Below are 15897 nucleotides of genomic sequence, written 5' to 3'. Positions count from 1 at the left end.
ATATATATATATATATATATATATATGGAAAGATCAGTCTTGGATCAGACCAACTGACCACTGTTGACGAGTTTCAGCCATGCTTCCAAAATCATAGTTGACACTTGTGATGCCCTTTGCACTTTAAAGTATGCTTCATATGTGATCTAACTCTGTCTTTTTTCCCCACCGATGTTGTTGTGATAGTCAACTCATGTGCCAACTTCTTTTTTTTTTTCTCTCTCTATAATATAATATTAATGAACATTGTTCACTAAATGTCTTTTAAATCGAAAAATCGTTGTTCAGTGTAAATGTTCCCTGAACTGGGCATGTAGACCCATCAAACCTTTTCTACATTGTAAATAAATAAAACAATTTCTACAAATATTTTGTTCAAGCAACTTTTTTTTTAACCTTTTTTTTTTATCTAAACGTATACTTCATATGTGAATATTTCAGGCAACATTTCTAATGTTTAGTTTAAGTACTAAATTACTCAAACTTAAACTGAAAATAAGCTGATACTGAAATGAAAAATAATAAAAAGCTAAATAGGCATCTAATTACAAATGAATAAAATGACACCCAAAAAAATGACAATCTATAAATAAAAATTAAAAATATACAAATAAAGGGAAATTCTAAATAATAATATGGAATAAATGCTATTTATATTAATGTCTATAAAATAACACCGAGCAGCAAATAGACCTTTTGCTGCATAACCATTTTTCTTCTATTTACATATTTTCATTTTTGTTAAAACAAAACAAATTTCAAGGAAAAAGGTAAATATATTTGTTCTATTCACTGATCTATAAAAGAGAGTCACATAGATCAGTGGTTCTATTACATACTATTACTATAGTATACAGTACATATAGTGTATATATATAGTATATGTATTATCATATTATTGCAGCGTGCTTCAAGCAGGAAACGTGCGTCGTGTCCTTGGCAACAGTGACACAAATGGCGTCGGGGGCTCCTCAACAATAATTGTTACGAGGACATTTCCATTAAAAAGTGTAAACTTGTGTATTGTAAAACACTAATTTTCCTCAGGGATTTAAAGCAAGATGGTTCTATACTAACCAGTTGTGTTATTTGATATCTTGTCAGGCGCTTGTCATTTGTAAAGTTATTTATGCATCGCATCGCATCGCCTCGAGTTTTGGGAATGCAGGTGAGTGATCGCACAACATTTACTGCTGCTTTGCACTCTACGGTTAGTCTAATATTACCAACGCACTGATACTCAATGCCTGTTAACCTTCTGCCCCTTTGCTTGCACTTAAACTCACGTTTTGTTGAATAAAAGAAATCAGATGATCCATACGAGAAATTCATTTAGCTGCATCTTCAGCATTATGGATTTCTCTCGGGTAAGTTATTCGAGTCAGCCTTTGGGTGGGTTTAACATCGTTTGACTGGTGTAAAGGATTTCTTCAAATACAGCATTACGTATTTTACTTACATTTTGTTTCTGCATACATAGACAATAGCTCTTCTGTGTATTCAGGTGTCCCCATCAAGAGAGAATGGGAGGGCAACCAAGATTCGACCGCTTCAGACATGATCAACTCTCCATCTGAGAGCAATGACTCCAACTTCCAAGAGGAGCAGGAGGAACCCAAGGCATGTCACAGACAAAACCCATTTTACATAATCATTTTGAATTTTATGTCAGAATTTTGACTTTTACTCGACTTTTTAGGTCATATTGTGACTTAGGATGTCATAATTCCAACTTTTTATCTCATAATTAAATTTTTTTTGTCATCTTTTATCTTTTTTTTTTATCAATTATGAAAATATTTTTAAAATATATTAATTGTGACTTCTCATAATTTAGACTTATCATGACTTTTTTTCCTCATCATTTTGACTTTTAACTTCATAATGTCAGAATTGAGCATTCTTATCTCATAATTATGACTTTTTAATGCCATAATTATAATTTACCAAAGCATGTTTTTTTCTTATGTGGTGGAAATGTGCTTCCATAATAAAACATGTTCTGATACGTAAATTTAAAAATGAAATCATGATTTTTAAAATTATAATCATGACATAAAAAGTCAAAATGATGACATTATGAAATAAAAAGTCAATCAATAATAAACACATTTTAAAAATCAATGATTAAGTCACAATTAAGAAATAAACATTTTGACTTAATTGTCAGAATTTTTGTCTCATAACTTAGTATGTTAATTTGGACTTTTCCCCCTCATAATTATGACTTACTATGGCATAATTCTGTACTTTTGTCTTATAATTATCACTTGTTATTTCGTAATGTCATAATTTCGAATTCTTCTTTCCTAATTCTAACTTTTTAAAGTAATTAGGATTCATCAAAGCATGTTTTTTTTCTTATGTGGTGGATATGGGCTTCCATAATGAAGCATGATATGATATGTCAATTAAAATATTGTAGTTTACGAGACAAAAATAGAGTTGATACCATGTTAAGATGCAATACTGAATCTTTCAACAAATCACCACCATTGCCACCTAAATAATGATATTTTTGCATTTCTCAAGTTTTTTCAAGTTGTCACATAATATGTAACACTTGAGTCTAAACAGCTAGTTTCCATTTTAAATGTATGGCCTTTATAAAAGATTCAGACACTAAGAACACATAATTGTTTTAGGGAGCTTGTACCAATGAATTGTACGTCTTAGTTACATGGGTCATTCTGATAATCGCTGCTGGTAACAAATGCTTCTCACATGTCTTTTAACTACAGCTTGTCTGTTGGGTAATAAATTAGATTTTGTAATATGGTAATATGTCAGTGTTTCATTTCTTCAAAGATTTTTTCAGCTTAGACAAATTGCTCAGAACCCGGCAACTTGTGTTTGACTTTGACGGTGAGCGGACCATTCCATGCCTGAGGGAGCCTTTGGACCTCTTTACAATTCCTTCTACCCCCTGTCCATTCCAGAGCGTCCGCTGGCCCATAGAATGTGAGGTGATCCGTGACAAAGAGTGAAAAATTTAAGGGGGTCTGAATACTTTCCGTACCCACTGTAGGTATCAGTGCTTTACTTTACTACCAATACAGTATATTGTCAGACAGATACCAAATCAGTAGTGATTTGTGTGGAGACACTTTCTCCCAGAATCTGTGAATTTATTAATAAAATACAATAAAAATGCAATCTATCCATACAGTGATATATACAGTGGTGTGAAAGTGTTTTTTCAATTTTTTGCATATTTGTCACACTTAAAAGATTCAGATCATCAAACAAATTTTAAAATTACACAAAGATAATGCAAGTAAACACAAAATGCAGTTTTTAAATGATTATTTATTTTATTAAGGGAAAAAAGCTGTCCAAACCTGCCTGGCCCTACATGAAAAAGTAATTGCCCCCTAAATCTAATAACTGGTTGTGCCACGCTTTGCAGCAACAACTGCAATCAATATATATATATATATATATATATATATATCGAGAGAGAGAGAGAGTCAAAAATGTAATAAAACATGATCTGTATATTAATAATATATAAATAGTTGGAAAAAAAGCCCAGCCAAATTGAAATCATGTTGTGCAACCAAAAAAAAAAAAGAGAGATCATTGAGAGGACCCCTGCAGACCAGACCCTCATGACTGTGTGTCAAGGTCAATAAGACAAATTTTCATGATAAGACAAGTTTAGTTCAGGCTGTTAAGTGTCTTGTGGTGTGATTCGCCCAAAACTGATTATATTTATGAATTAACAGTTCATGATATTGGTGTAATAAAAAAAAAGAAAGAAACAAAATAACTTCTTACCATGCAAAATATATTTAAAAACATTTTTGAAAATGCTAATTAAGATCAAGTTTCACCCTTTATAATCTACACAGCATTTTGATGTGATGTTTTTAGTCTCTTAAAATACCAAATGATTTGTCTTTTTATGGCAAGATAAGGTTAGCTCAGGTTTTAAAGTGTCATATGGCTCGAACAAAAGTTATATTTATCAATGAACAATTCATGCTATTTGCAAAAAAAAAAGTTACTATGCAAAATACATTTAAAAACATTTTATTATAAAATAATAATTAAGTTTCACCTTTTTAAAACTACATTTTATGCTTTATACACCATCTTATCCAGCCTGACCTTCTCTCAGACAAACTCACCCAGCTCTCCATGCCCACCTCCATCTGTCAGTGGATCACCAGCTTCCTGACAGACAGGCAGCAGCTAGTGAGGCTGGGCAAACTCACATCCAGGACTATCACCATCAGCACTGGCGCCCCCCAGGGATGTGTACTCTCCCCACTGCTCTTCTCTCTCTACACGAATGACTGCACCTCTAAAGACCCCTCTGTCAAGCTCCTGAAGTTCGCAGACGACACTACAGTCATCGGCCTCATCAAGGATGGAGACGAGTCTGCTTACAGACAGGAGGTTAAAGAGCTGGCTGTCTGGTGCAGTCTTAACAACCTGGAGCTTAACACGCTCAAAACTGTGGAGATGATCGTGGACTTCAGGAGAAAACCCCCTGCACTCCCCCCACTCACCATCATGGACAGCACTGTGACTGCAGTGGAGTCATTCAGGTTCCTGGGCACCACAATCTCTCAGGACCTGAAGTGGGACACTCACATAGACTCCATTGCAAAAAAGGCCCAGCAGAGGTTGTACTTCCTTCGCCAGCTGAGGAAATTCAACCTGCCACAGGAGCTGCTTAAACAGTTCTACTCTGCTATCATTGAGTCTGTCCTGTGTTCATCCATAACTGTCTGGTTTGGTTCAGCAACCAAATCAGACATCAAGAGACTACAACGGACAGTCAGGACTGCTGAGAGGATTATTGGTGCCCCTCTGCCCAGCCTCCAAGATCTTTACATCTCCAGAGTGAGGAAAAGGGCTAAAAAAATCACCTTGGACCCCTCACACCCAGCCCACTCTCTCTTCGAACTGTTGCCTTCTGGTCGGTGCTACAGAGCACTGACCACCAGAACAGCAATGCACAAGAACAGTTTTTTCCCACAGACTATACTCGGTCTTAACAATTAAGCTTTCATAATTATACATCGTCCATCACAACTAACATAGTATATTTATATTAAACTGCACACTTTGTAAATAACATATCTGCACACTAATAAACATATCTGTACATTTATCTAAACAATTACATTTTTTCCTATACTTCTATTTCTGTATATAGTACATTATTCAAATTTTTTATTTTTTTAAATTTTTTTTATTATATTAGTTTTATATTACATCCCTACTGTGTTATTCCTATGTATGTCTACACTATCATGTATGTCTGCACTATGTTTGTACTTTCTTCTACACTGGAAGCTCCTGTCGTCAAGTCAAATTCCTTGTGTGTGTAAACATACTTGGTAATAAAGCTCTTCTGATTCTGATTCTGATTCTGATTCTTATGTGACTTTTTAGGGCAAAAAGGTTATTTCAGGTTTTAAAGTGTTATGTGATGCAATTTGGCCAAAATTTATGATATTTATGAATTAACAATTCATGATATTTGCACAAAATAAAACTCACATTACCTTACAAAATATATTTAAATCCATTTTTGAAAATAATTAAAATTAAAGGGGTCATATGATGTGATTTCAGTTTTTCCTTTCTCTTTGGAGTGTTACAAGCTGTTCTTGAATAGATAAGATCCCTAAAGTTGCAAAGACTAAAGTCTCAAACCCAAAGAGATATTCTATTTAAAAGTTAAGACTTGTCCACGCCCTCCTAAAACACCTCATTTAAACATGCCCCCACATGTCTACGTCACTGTGTGGGAAGATTTGCATAACACCGCCTAAATGTTCACGCAAAGAAAGAAGCCGTAACTTTTATTCTCGCTGTAGTATTGTTGCTGCTGCCGCCGCCATGTCGTTAAGGCGCTGTGTGTTTCGTTGTGAAAGCGAAACTACTTTGTTTGGCCTTCCAAAAGAGGACACAACTAGAAATCAGTGGTTAAGTTGTATTTACAACAATGTTCCAGAACAGTTCAACCCAAATATTCGTGTGTGTGCAACGCAATTTTATGGAGGACTGTTTCCTGATCCTGGGAGAGTAGACTACAATGCTGGCTGTTCTGACTCGCTTAGTAATATGCTTAAATTCAGCGGGTTGTCTCGCCTGATCTGAGGTCGTAATCGGAGGGGGTCGTGGTGGCCGCTCCGCTCCCCGGGGGGAGGGGAGGCTGGCCTGAAGCGGATGTGTTCGCCGCCGGGGCGCCACGCACGCTCACCGGTCCCCCGGCGCCTACCCCCACGACGGCGTCTGCCGGTGGGTCTGAACCCCCTCCGCTGCCCGCGAGACTGTAAGTACGTTTTTTATATTTAAAGAATTTGCCACTGACGATTCAAATACGAGTTTTGAGCAGTGTAGAGTAGCGCTTGTTTGTCGTTTCTCCAATCACAAATGCAGACATGGTTTTATGTTTATGCGGCACGATGCAATGCGTAAAAAGACAGTATAACTCATTATAATCCATAATTATGTCCCCACTGGATGCAACCAATGCCTCATTTATAATGGGTTTTAATGTTTTTGTCTCGTCGCTCCGGGACACGGCATCACAGTATGTTAAGGGGTGTAACATTTCCGTCACACGCATGAGGCATTCGGCCAATCACAATGCACTGGATAGCTGGCCAATCAGAGCACACCTCGCTTTTCAGACCGATGAGCTTTGTAAAAATCTACACATTTCAGAAAGGCGGGGCATAGAGGAGAAACAATAATGTACAGTATGTGGAAAATAATGTGTTTTTTTAACTTTAAACTGCATAAACACATTTCATTACACCAAATACACAAAATAATGTTCTTTTTTAGCAACATCATATGACCCCTTTAAAATTGGTTAGTGCCATTGATTTGTATCAAGAAGCAGACCAGTAATGTTTTTTTCTAGGTTACATAAAAAAATAAGTACTTAAATGTCCTAATTTAAGGGCTAATCCTGGCTTAATCTAAACCCTGTCTGTGAAACCAGGCCAAAGAGTTCAGATTATGAGATACTAAGTCATAATTATGAGCTAAAAGTCCAAATTATTATGACATATAAAGTCAAAATGATTTTTTGTGCCTTTTATGTCATAATTTAGATTTTTCCCTCATTTGGTGGAAATGGGCTTCCATAGAAAACGCATGCAACATTCTTAGAAATGTACTCATATTGATTTGATATGGTTTGAAAAACTTCATAACATTTTAAAGAAATGTAACCATCAATTAAAAACATATTTTACTTACACCTTGATTACAGTGTTTACACGTCTAAATGATTTTAAGTTTATATTTTTTAAAAATACAAATAATTCATTCATAAATATCACAACTTTTGGGAGTCAGACCACGTACAACTTATTATAAATAGGTCAAATTATCTGATATTTTAAGAGACTTATTGACCTTTACACACAGTCATGAGGGTCTGCACCCCCCCCCCCCCTGACATGTTTGGCTTTATGCCCACCCCCAAAAATATTAAAATACAATTTAATTAAGAAATTACAAACATGCTCATCAAGCAAGAGGTGTGTTCAAGTCATTGTATAAAATTGCATTTTTAAATGATTTTTGACTAAATGAACAGATCTGGACAAAAAGGGCATAATTTACCCAACTGCTGCCTCAGTCTTCTATAGGTACTACAGAAACAACACTGAACAGGATGGTAAAGTGCTGTACTCCCTCACCTGGACTCTGGAGTTCCCTTTTGACGGTGACACCTGCTACCTGGCCCACTGCTACCCTTATACATATTCAAACCTGCAGCATTACCTGCGTGAGGTCATCTCAGACCCTGTCCGTTCAGCTTACTGTAAGCTGCGGGTGCTCTGTCGTAGTCTGGCAGGAAATGCCGTGTATGTGTTGACTGTAACAGTGCCGTCCACCAGCTTAGCAGAATGCAAAGCCAAGAGGGCAGTTGTCGTGACGGCATGGGTGCATCCAGGAGAAACCAACGGCTCTTGGATCATGTAGGGTTTTCTGGAGTTCCTGCTGAGCGACTTGCCTGACGCACGTTTGTTGAGGGAAATTTTCATCTTTAAGGTGAGAGAAGGAGTGCAGGGCACAGATGGAGAATGGGTTTTGGCGAAAATTTCGATATATACTCATGCCAAGTGTTTTATGACATGTAAAGAGTTAAATTACCACAGTAATGGACGTTCTGCCCGCAGGTTATACCGATGCTAAACCCTGATGGTGTGGTGGTGGGAAACTACCGCTGTTCACTCGCAGGCCGAGATTTGAACCGAAACTACCGCAGTGTGCTGCGCGACTCTTTCCTCTGCATTTGGTACACTTGCAACATGGTGAAACAGAGAGTATTGGTTGTGTCACTCTTTTTTCATTCTAATGTGACATTTTATGTCGGTATAAGGTGCGGTCACATTCGGCGGGAAAAGTCTATTGTAAATCCACATGGGGAACTTTTTCACCCTTACGCGAAATTCTGCTCACTTGGATTACTATTGGAATGACTGGATTTCGCCCACAAATTTTCGCTGAACAATAATAAATGTGACCGTACCTATACGCCCTGGCTAATTTGATCCCAAAGGTTGCTTGCTGAAAGAGAGGTGGTGGTCTACTGTGACTTTCATGGCCATAGCAGGAAAAACAACGTGTTCATGTATGGATGCAGTGATCAGAAAGATGCCTCACAGTGTCTTCAAGAACGCGTTTTCCCTCTCATGATGAGCAAGAACGCTAAAGACAAGGTTAGCTGTGGTCGTCAGCAATGTTCCCTCTAAGCTGCGCACGTGCGCATAATATGCCGGATACAGGACACATGCAAAAAACTGATTTGGGAAAGCCATTTGAATGAATTCTAATAAATGCGGAATAATTGCAATGCTCGGGCAAGCCGCTATAGAGTTCGAGCCGGTGAATGCGGTTTACAGGTTTCATAGAAAGAATGATGTGCGCTGAATGAGTTGTTGTAGAAATCGAATACTTTAATTGCTGCAGATGAAATAGCTCAACGATAGCCAACACAAACGCAGTGACATGTGAAATAAAACGTTATCATGTTTTAAAGAAGAGTAGCTTGATTAAGTGGTGGAAATAGCGGATAATGGGCACAGAACGGTAACAAAACTCCGAGACATTCACAGTCACACAGGTGTAGTAGTGTGCAAACTCTACTACTCTAAACTCTACTTAGATAACTATATAAGAATTCACATGTTTAGCTTTCAGATCTCAGTTTAAATGCTTCAGTTTGTTTTTATTTTAGATTATATTATATTACATTATAACCTACACAGGTTTATTTTACTGACAGTTTTCTTAGCACTTGTCACATACAGGGCAGAATGTCATCATCTGTTCTTACTGCTGTCAATGTGTGTTCCTCCTTAGCCACGCACAGCTGTTCGGAAACCAGGCTGCGATCTGAAGTCTGAGGATAGGGAGGCTGCCCAAAAGAAGCAAAACTCAGGTTTTCAGGAGAAATGCTGCTTCTACAGACAGCCTGAGCAGTGAGGAGAAGTATGTCGCTGAAAGAACATTTACACATTTTGCTCAATCGTAGCAAGTTAATTTAGCTGCTGATTTCCTTGACAAGGTTCCATCTGCGGTTGACTCAAGAGTCCATGCAAGTGGAGGATGAGTCCACTAATGTTTTGCCTCAAACATCTCACACGCTGCAGTCTCAGGAAAAGCCAGTCAAGCCAGACAAAAGCATGTGAAGATGAAGACATGTTGAGCAGGCTTTCTTGTGAAGCCAAGTGCCTGAATATGCAGTTGTATGTAATTCACTATTTCAGGTGTGCTATCCTTAACAACTGTCATTTTCTATACATTTAGTGAAAGATACATAAATACTGGAAAATAAAGACTGTTTTTTTTTCTTTTTTATGTAGTACACTAAAGTTATTTTAATATTAGCTTCCTGTATATTGAAGAGATGTAATTTTTTATTGAAATTGCCATGAGTGTTATATTTTGTTTTTAGAAGTGATTTTTTAATTACATAATGTGTGGAACTGATTTTGAATGAATTTGATTTATCTAATTTTGAAATGTTGTTACATTCAGAATTAATAAATAATATTTAGTATGTTTAGTCTTTGTAAGTCTGTAACAATTTTTTTTATTTCACATACAAAATATAATACAAGGCAAGATTTGTTTGTAGAAAATAAGGCACCAAGACATCCACAGTAACAATTCAACACAATGACTGATGTGTTCTCTAATGTTCGCCACTGATAATGGAAGTCTTTGTATTTTACAAATAAATCTTTGTAGTGTTTTTTTATAGTCCATCAGTGCAGTGCAGGTCTCTTGTCACGTTCTTAAATTCTGAATCCCATCAAATTGTCGCAAATGGAAGCGACTTTCAGTGTGTCGGACCATTGCACGCAAGGCAACAAAGCCAAAAAGAGCCTGTAAAGAAACCCCACACAATATTCAATCTTTCAGTATTTAAAAACAAAATTCCTCTGAAACATATTAGAATTATAAAGCATTATAATCTCATATTGATACAGAAATATATATATATACATACAGTGGTGTGAAAAACTGATTTCTTATTTTCTTGCATGTTTGTCACACTTTAATGTTTCAGATCATCAAACAAATTTTGATGCCAGGAGTTGCCGGCCAACCAAAATTACTCCAAGAGCACAATGACGACTCATCCAAGACGTCATAAAAGAACCCAGAACAACATCTAAAGAACTGCAGGCCTCACTTGCCTCAATTAAGGTCAGTGTTCATGATTCAACAATAAGAAAGAGACTGGGCAAAAACAGCATCCATGGGAGAGTTCCAAGGCAAAAGCCACTGCTGACTAAAAAAAACACAAAGGCTAGTCTCTCATTTGCCAAAAAATATCTTGATTATCCCCAAGACTTTTGGGCAAACATTCTGTGGACTGAGGAGACAAAAGTTGAACTTTTTGGAAGGTGAGTGTCCTGTTACATCTGGCGTAAAACCAACACCGCATTTCATAAAAAGAACATCATACCAACAGTCAAACATGGTGGTGGTAGTGTGATGATCTGGGGCTGCTTTGCAGCTTCAGGACCTGGACGACTTGCCATAATTGACGGAAGCATTAATTCTGCACTCTATCAGAAAATCCTGAAGGAACATGTCCGGCCATCAGTTTGTGACCTCAAGCTCAAGCGCACTTATGTAGCAGGACAATGATCCCAAACACACCAGCAAGTCCACCTCTGAATGGCTCAAGAAAAACTAAATTAAGGTTTTGGAGTGGCCAAGTCAAAGTCCAGACTTAAATCTGATTGAGATGCTTAAACAGTCCATTCATGCTCGAAAACCCTCCAATGTGGCTGAATTAAAACAATTCTGCAAAGAAGAGTGGGCCAAAATTCCTCCACAGCGATGTGAAAGACTCATTGCCAGTTATCGCAAACACTTGATTGCAGTTGTTGCTGCAAAGCGTGGCACAACCATTATTAGATTTAGGGGGCAATTACTTTTTCACATAGGGCCAGGCAGGTTTGGACAGCTTTTTTCCCTTAATAAAATAAATTATCATTTAAAAACTGCATTTTGTATTTACTTGCATTATCTTTGTGTAATATTAAAATTAGTTTGATCTGAATCTTTTAAGTGTGACATGTGCAAAAAATAAAAAAAACAGGAAGGGGGCCAACCCTTTTTCACACCTGTGTGTGTGTGTGTGTGTGTGTGTGTGTGTGTATATATATAGAGAGAGAGAGAGAGACTATATATAGATTCATACCTCTGCAAAAATAAACAAGGCCAGTATTATATGAACTCCTCTCTCCAGAGGTTGAATGAGAACAGCCTCATTGAAGAGCTGGAACAGAATCAGGGGAAACTGGAGTAGGAGAGTCAGGAGCCAAAATCCAGCCAATTCTGGAACCTATTTAAAAATAAGAGATGCTTAGGGGAACTATTATCTTATATTATAAACTTAGGTTTACCTTTTCTTGCAGATTTCCAACATTGCCCAGGTAGAGTCTCATGGCCTCAATCAGGGTCATTAAAATAAGAATTGTGATCAGGATGAACTTGTAATAATCTGCCAGGGCTGGGTACTAGATGAAAAAGCATGATTATTATTATTAGTAATATCTCAGAACATTAATGTGATTAAACGGCAATAGTCAGTAAGTGATTCCAGACTGAATTGTTAAAAAATATTAGGTAGAGGAGAATCACCTTTAGCTGTAGCATCACAACCTCACTGATCCACCAGAAAGGAAAGAACCACATGTTAAAGTAAAGTGACATCTGAAGAGGGAGACTCGATACTACATCCTTATCTGGCGAATAAAGAAAATTACAGTACTATACAACCCAGCGAGCTGCTAACCACGACAGTATTTCTTTGTATTTTAAGCGCGTTAAGTAATTTGGGGCATCATAGACGACATCCAAGTCAGCTGACTCGGAACTTGCCTATGATGGGAAGTTCGACTAATTTTTGCGAATCGGTTCTTTCGAACAGTTTTATGTCTTCAATGCGTCTCTGTCGTTTACTGTACATCTTTTGCCTGGTTTTTATTTTTTGCTACTTTACTTACACATGCTTTGTATGTATTCATAAAACGTAAAACATAAATTGAGAGAAATATTTGAATTGTAACATTAAGCTATTACATTAACCTTTTCTTTTTTCTGTTTTTTTAGGTTTTCAGTTTGAGACACTTGTGAGTTTTTGACTAGAGAACCGATTGATTCGGACGATTCCTGAATGAATCGTTCAGATCGGTTTAGAGAACGTTCAATAGATTCATTAAAAGATCCGACCCAAAACAACGAATTGATTCGCTGTTTAGGTAACGTTAGGCAGCTCAATAAGTCTGGGACACAGGCAATAACAAACATCGTTTGAAAGTGCTATAAAGCATTATTATATCTGCAAATCAGGTAAGCAAAATGTGATGTGACACACAAACTCGGCTAACCAGATGAATTAGCCCAGCAGCTAGCAACTAGCAGCTCACAGCAAAGTCAATGTTTCGACAGCTCAAATACACTTACTCTGGCTTAGAAAATCAGCCAGCTCCTCGGCAGAGGGTTGTGTTCGGCTTTGGTCCACAAACACGGTTCTGGAGAAATCTCCAAGCCGTCGCCGTAGAGGGTCAGGCAGATCCATGTTGACAGGAACAGACGCGAGTCCGTAGCAACGAAGGCGGATCTCGTGCGGTGGCGACTGTCCAGCTGTGACCGGGGTGTGTTTTCTCTCTCACTCACATTACTCAGATTAACCCGTTTTTTGGAGAGTATGATGAGTAAGGTAAATGATCTGGTTTTGAATGTTACATTCTGTATAAATAAGTAGCAAATATGATCTATTTTGCAATTTATGTATAAAATTATGGAAGCTTATTTCCGTCACGGAATAAAATATTAAAAAGTAAAAATTGCGTGTTTATATCTCGTAATTCTGAGATTACGCTCGATTCATTTATATAATCGTAATTTATATCTCACAATTTTCCTGTCTTTTTCCCTTGCAATTCTGAGGAAAAAGTCAGAATTGCAAACAATATATAAAAATAAAAAACAAACTCAGAATTGCGAGATTAAAGTCACAAAATGAGCTTTCATATAACAACGATAAACTTCGTTCAAGAAAAAAAAAGCATCAACCCAGCAAACAACTGTTGTAAAAAAGTTTTTTTTTCGTATCATAAATGGTCATGATAATGTTTTTATCCGACGTATTTAAGACTACAGATGTTAGGTTTTTCACATTATACGTTTTTTATTCACAACGTTGCAGAAACGCAGTTTTAACGTTTATCACATCAGCAACATCTTATGACAATTTATAAACATAGGCCTATTCATAATATGCTTTGGAGTCATTAAAGCATAGTAACTCATATATATATATATATATATAATAAAATAACTTTATTTTTTGAATACATTTAAATTGATGAAAATCAGTCAGTTCAGAGTCTTTTGTGTAATGCCAGCATTACAGGGTTAATATGTACAATTAATTTACAAGACAGTTTCCATGGACGTCAAGGTGTCCGAACGATCCAACGTGTCATAAAAACGCAGACAGGTCTTGTACTGCAGGAGTTTCTCGTACAGGTGACTGTGTCCTGCCCCGCTACTCAGCTCCACGCTCAGATCTGTGTACCTGCCAAAACATTAGAAAGATCATCTGTCAATCCTTTGAACGCTCAAAATATTCATTCTTATTTCATATTCAAAGCTTGAACCTTACCTTTGTGATATTCTCCAAAACACCAGTGTGTTTATAGCCATTAATGTGGCCAGCGTAAAGAAAAACCTCTCCATGTTGCCACTGCTGAGGTTATTAGGATAGAAGTTTCCTGTAATCATAAACACAATATTGAGCTCATCTTCTGAGACTTGACATTGCACCACAATAACAAGTTCAACACTTTCAAGAGTGAAGTATCTTTACCTCCTGACACAAAATAAAGGAAGTGAACGAGGAAAGCCCCTAGAAAGCAGCCACCTCCGTATGAGAGGGTTAGGAAATGCAAGGAGACACCTCTAAGGTTGCTGGGAGTCAGACAGAAGGATATGAGAGAGCCTGAGCAGAGGAACAAAAGAGGCGGGTGGATTTTGTGAATTTTTTATGACGTTCATGGCTGATTCTTAGGATTGAATCAATGATGTGTTGAAAATGAATATATATTGTAAAATGCTTTTATGCAAAAACAACTGGATTGCGGCTGTTTAATGGGCACTTTAACATCATGGATATTGTATGCATTTTAAAAAGTGAAGTGAGAATACGTACATGCTGGTGTCACAAAGGCCTCTGCCACTCCCAGTAAAATGTACTGGGGCGTAAGCTGGAAACAGGTCATAGAGGACACATGCAGGACCTTTCCTGATAATGTCTGCTCCACTTGGGGGTAATTCTTCCTGTGGATTTCGGAGATCCCTGCCAGTAGTGCTGAGAGAGCTGCACAGGCATGACCCATAACTGTAGGGAAATGTAGTTTTTTATAACAGTAAAGCACTAGGTTTTATATACATCAAATGTACATATAAATTGTTATTATAGCATTTCAAAAGTACCAGGCCTGGCTTTAGGTATCAGTATAAGTTCCTAGGCCACTGCTGAATCAACACCTAATATTTTGGCTCGTTCGATGGACACTTTACAATGCCATGTGAGGATTCAGACACACTGCTTGCCTCACATACAGTGGGTATAGAAAAGAATCACCCCCTTTAAAATAATCACATTTTGTTGCTTTGCAACACACATTTTGTTCCAACTCAGTGATTCTAGTTATTTATTTTTTTCGGACATGTTGGCGTTATATCCTTCACTTGGATGTTATAAGTTGCACTGAGTAAATACAGCTGGATAAAACAAAAACGGCATCCGTCTTCATTTCAGGCCGCAAAGGAACAAAATGTGATTACTTTAAAGGGGGGTAATTCTTTTCTAGACCCACTGTACAGTTTGGACCTGTAGTGACACCACTGATCGACAACGTAAACAATGATCAGTCATGATTATACAGTGGGGAAAAAAAAGTATTTAGTCAGCCACCAATTGTGCAAGTTCTCCCACTTAAAAAGATGAGAGAGGCCTGTAATTTTCATCATAGGTATACCTCAACTATGAGAGACAAAATGAGGGAAAAAAATCCAGAAAATCACATTGTAGGATTTTTAAACAATTTATTTGCAAATTATGGTGGAAAATAAGTATTTGGTCAATAACAAAATTTCATCTCAATACTTTGTTATATACCCTTTGTTGGCAATGACAGAGGTCAAACGTTTTCTGTAAGTCTTCACAAGGTTTTCACACACTGTTGCTGGTATTTTGGCCCATTCCTCCATGCAGATCTCCTCTAGAGCAGTAAAGCACTAAATGCAGTAACTCCCTCCAAAGATTTTCTATGGGGTTGAGAGCTGGAGACTGGCTAGGCCACTCCAGGACCTTCAAAT

General features: G+C 37.3%; 1 protein-coding gene, 1 long non-coding RNA gene and 1 pseudogene across 2 annotated transcripts; 1 reads left to right on the top strand and 2 right to left on the bottom strand.

Moving 5' to 3' along the window:
* The first annotated feature begins 1162 nt into the window (after positions 1-1162).
* On the top strand, positions 1163-9677 carry LOC107575806 (cytosolic carboxypeptidase 2-like; annotated as a pseudogene).
* Positions 9678-10070: 393 nt separating this feature from the next.
* On the bottom strand, positions 10071-13159 carry LOC107573607 (transmembrane protein 17B). Its single transcript, XM_016260040.1, has 5 exons — positions 12976-13159; positions 12151-12254; positions 11913-12026; positions 11708-11851; positions 10071-10377 (listed from the first exon to the last, which is right to left on the bottom strand). Exons 1-5 carry the CDS (start codon positions 13088-13090, stop codon positions 10279-10281), a joined length of 576 nt encoding a protein of 191 aa, XP_016115526.1. The 5' UTR covers positions 13091-13159; the 3' UTR covers positions 10071-10278.
* A 737-nt stretch (positions 13160-13896) lies between these two features.
* Positions 13897-14919, bottom strand: LOC107576315 (uncharacterized). The gene is made up of 3 exons (XR_001608033.1): positions 14726-14919; positions 14180-14288; positions 13897-14092 (listed from the first exon to the last, which is right to left on the bottom strand). It is a non-coding gene; the product is annotated as an uncharacterized lncRNA (long non-coding RNA).
* Between the last annotated feature and the right edge of the window lie 978 nt (positions 14920-15897).

This window comes from Sinocyclocheilus grahami, unplaced genomic scaffold (genome assembly GCF_001515645.1).
Source record: "Sinocyclocheilus grahami isolate Dianchi unplaced genomic scaffold, SAMN03320097.WGS_v1.1 scaffold31.1, whole genome shotgun sequence".
NCBI classification, from domain to species: Eukaryota; Metazoa; Chordata; class Actinopteri; order Cypriniformes; family Cyprinidae; genus Sinocyclocheilus; species Sinocyclocheilus grahami.
This window is presented reverse-complemented; position numbering and strand designations above follow the sequence as displayed.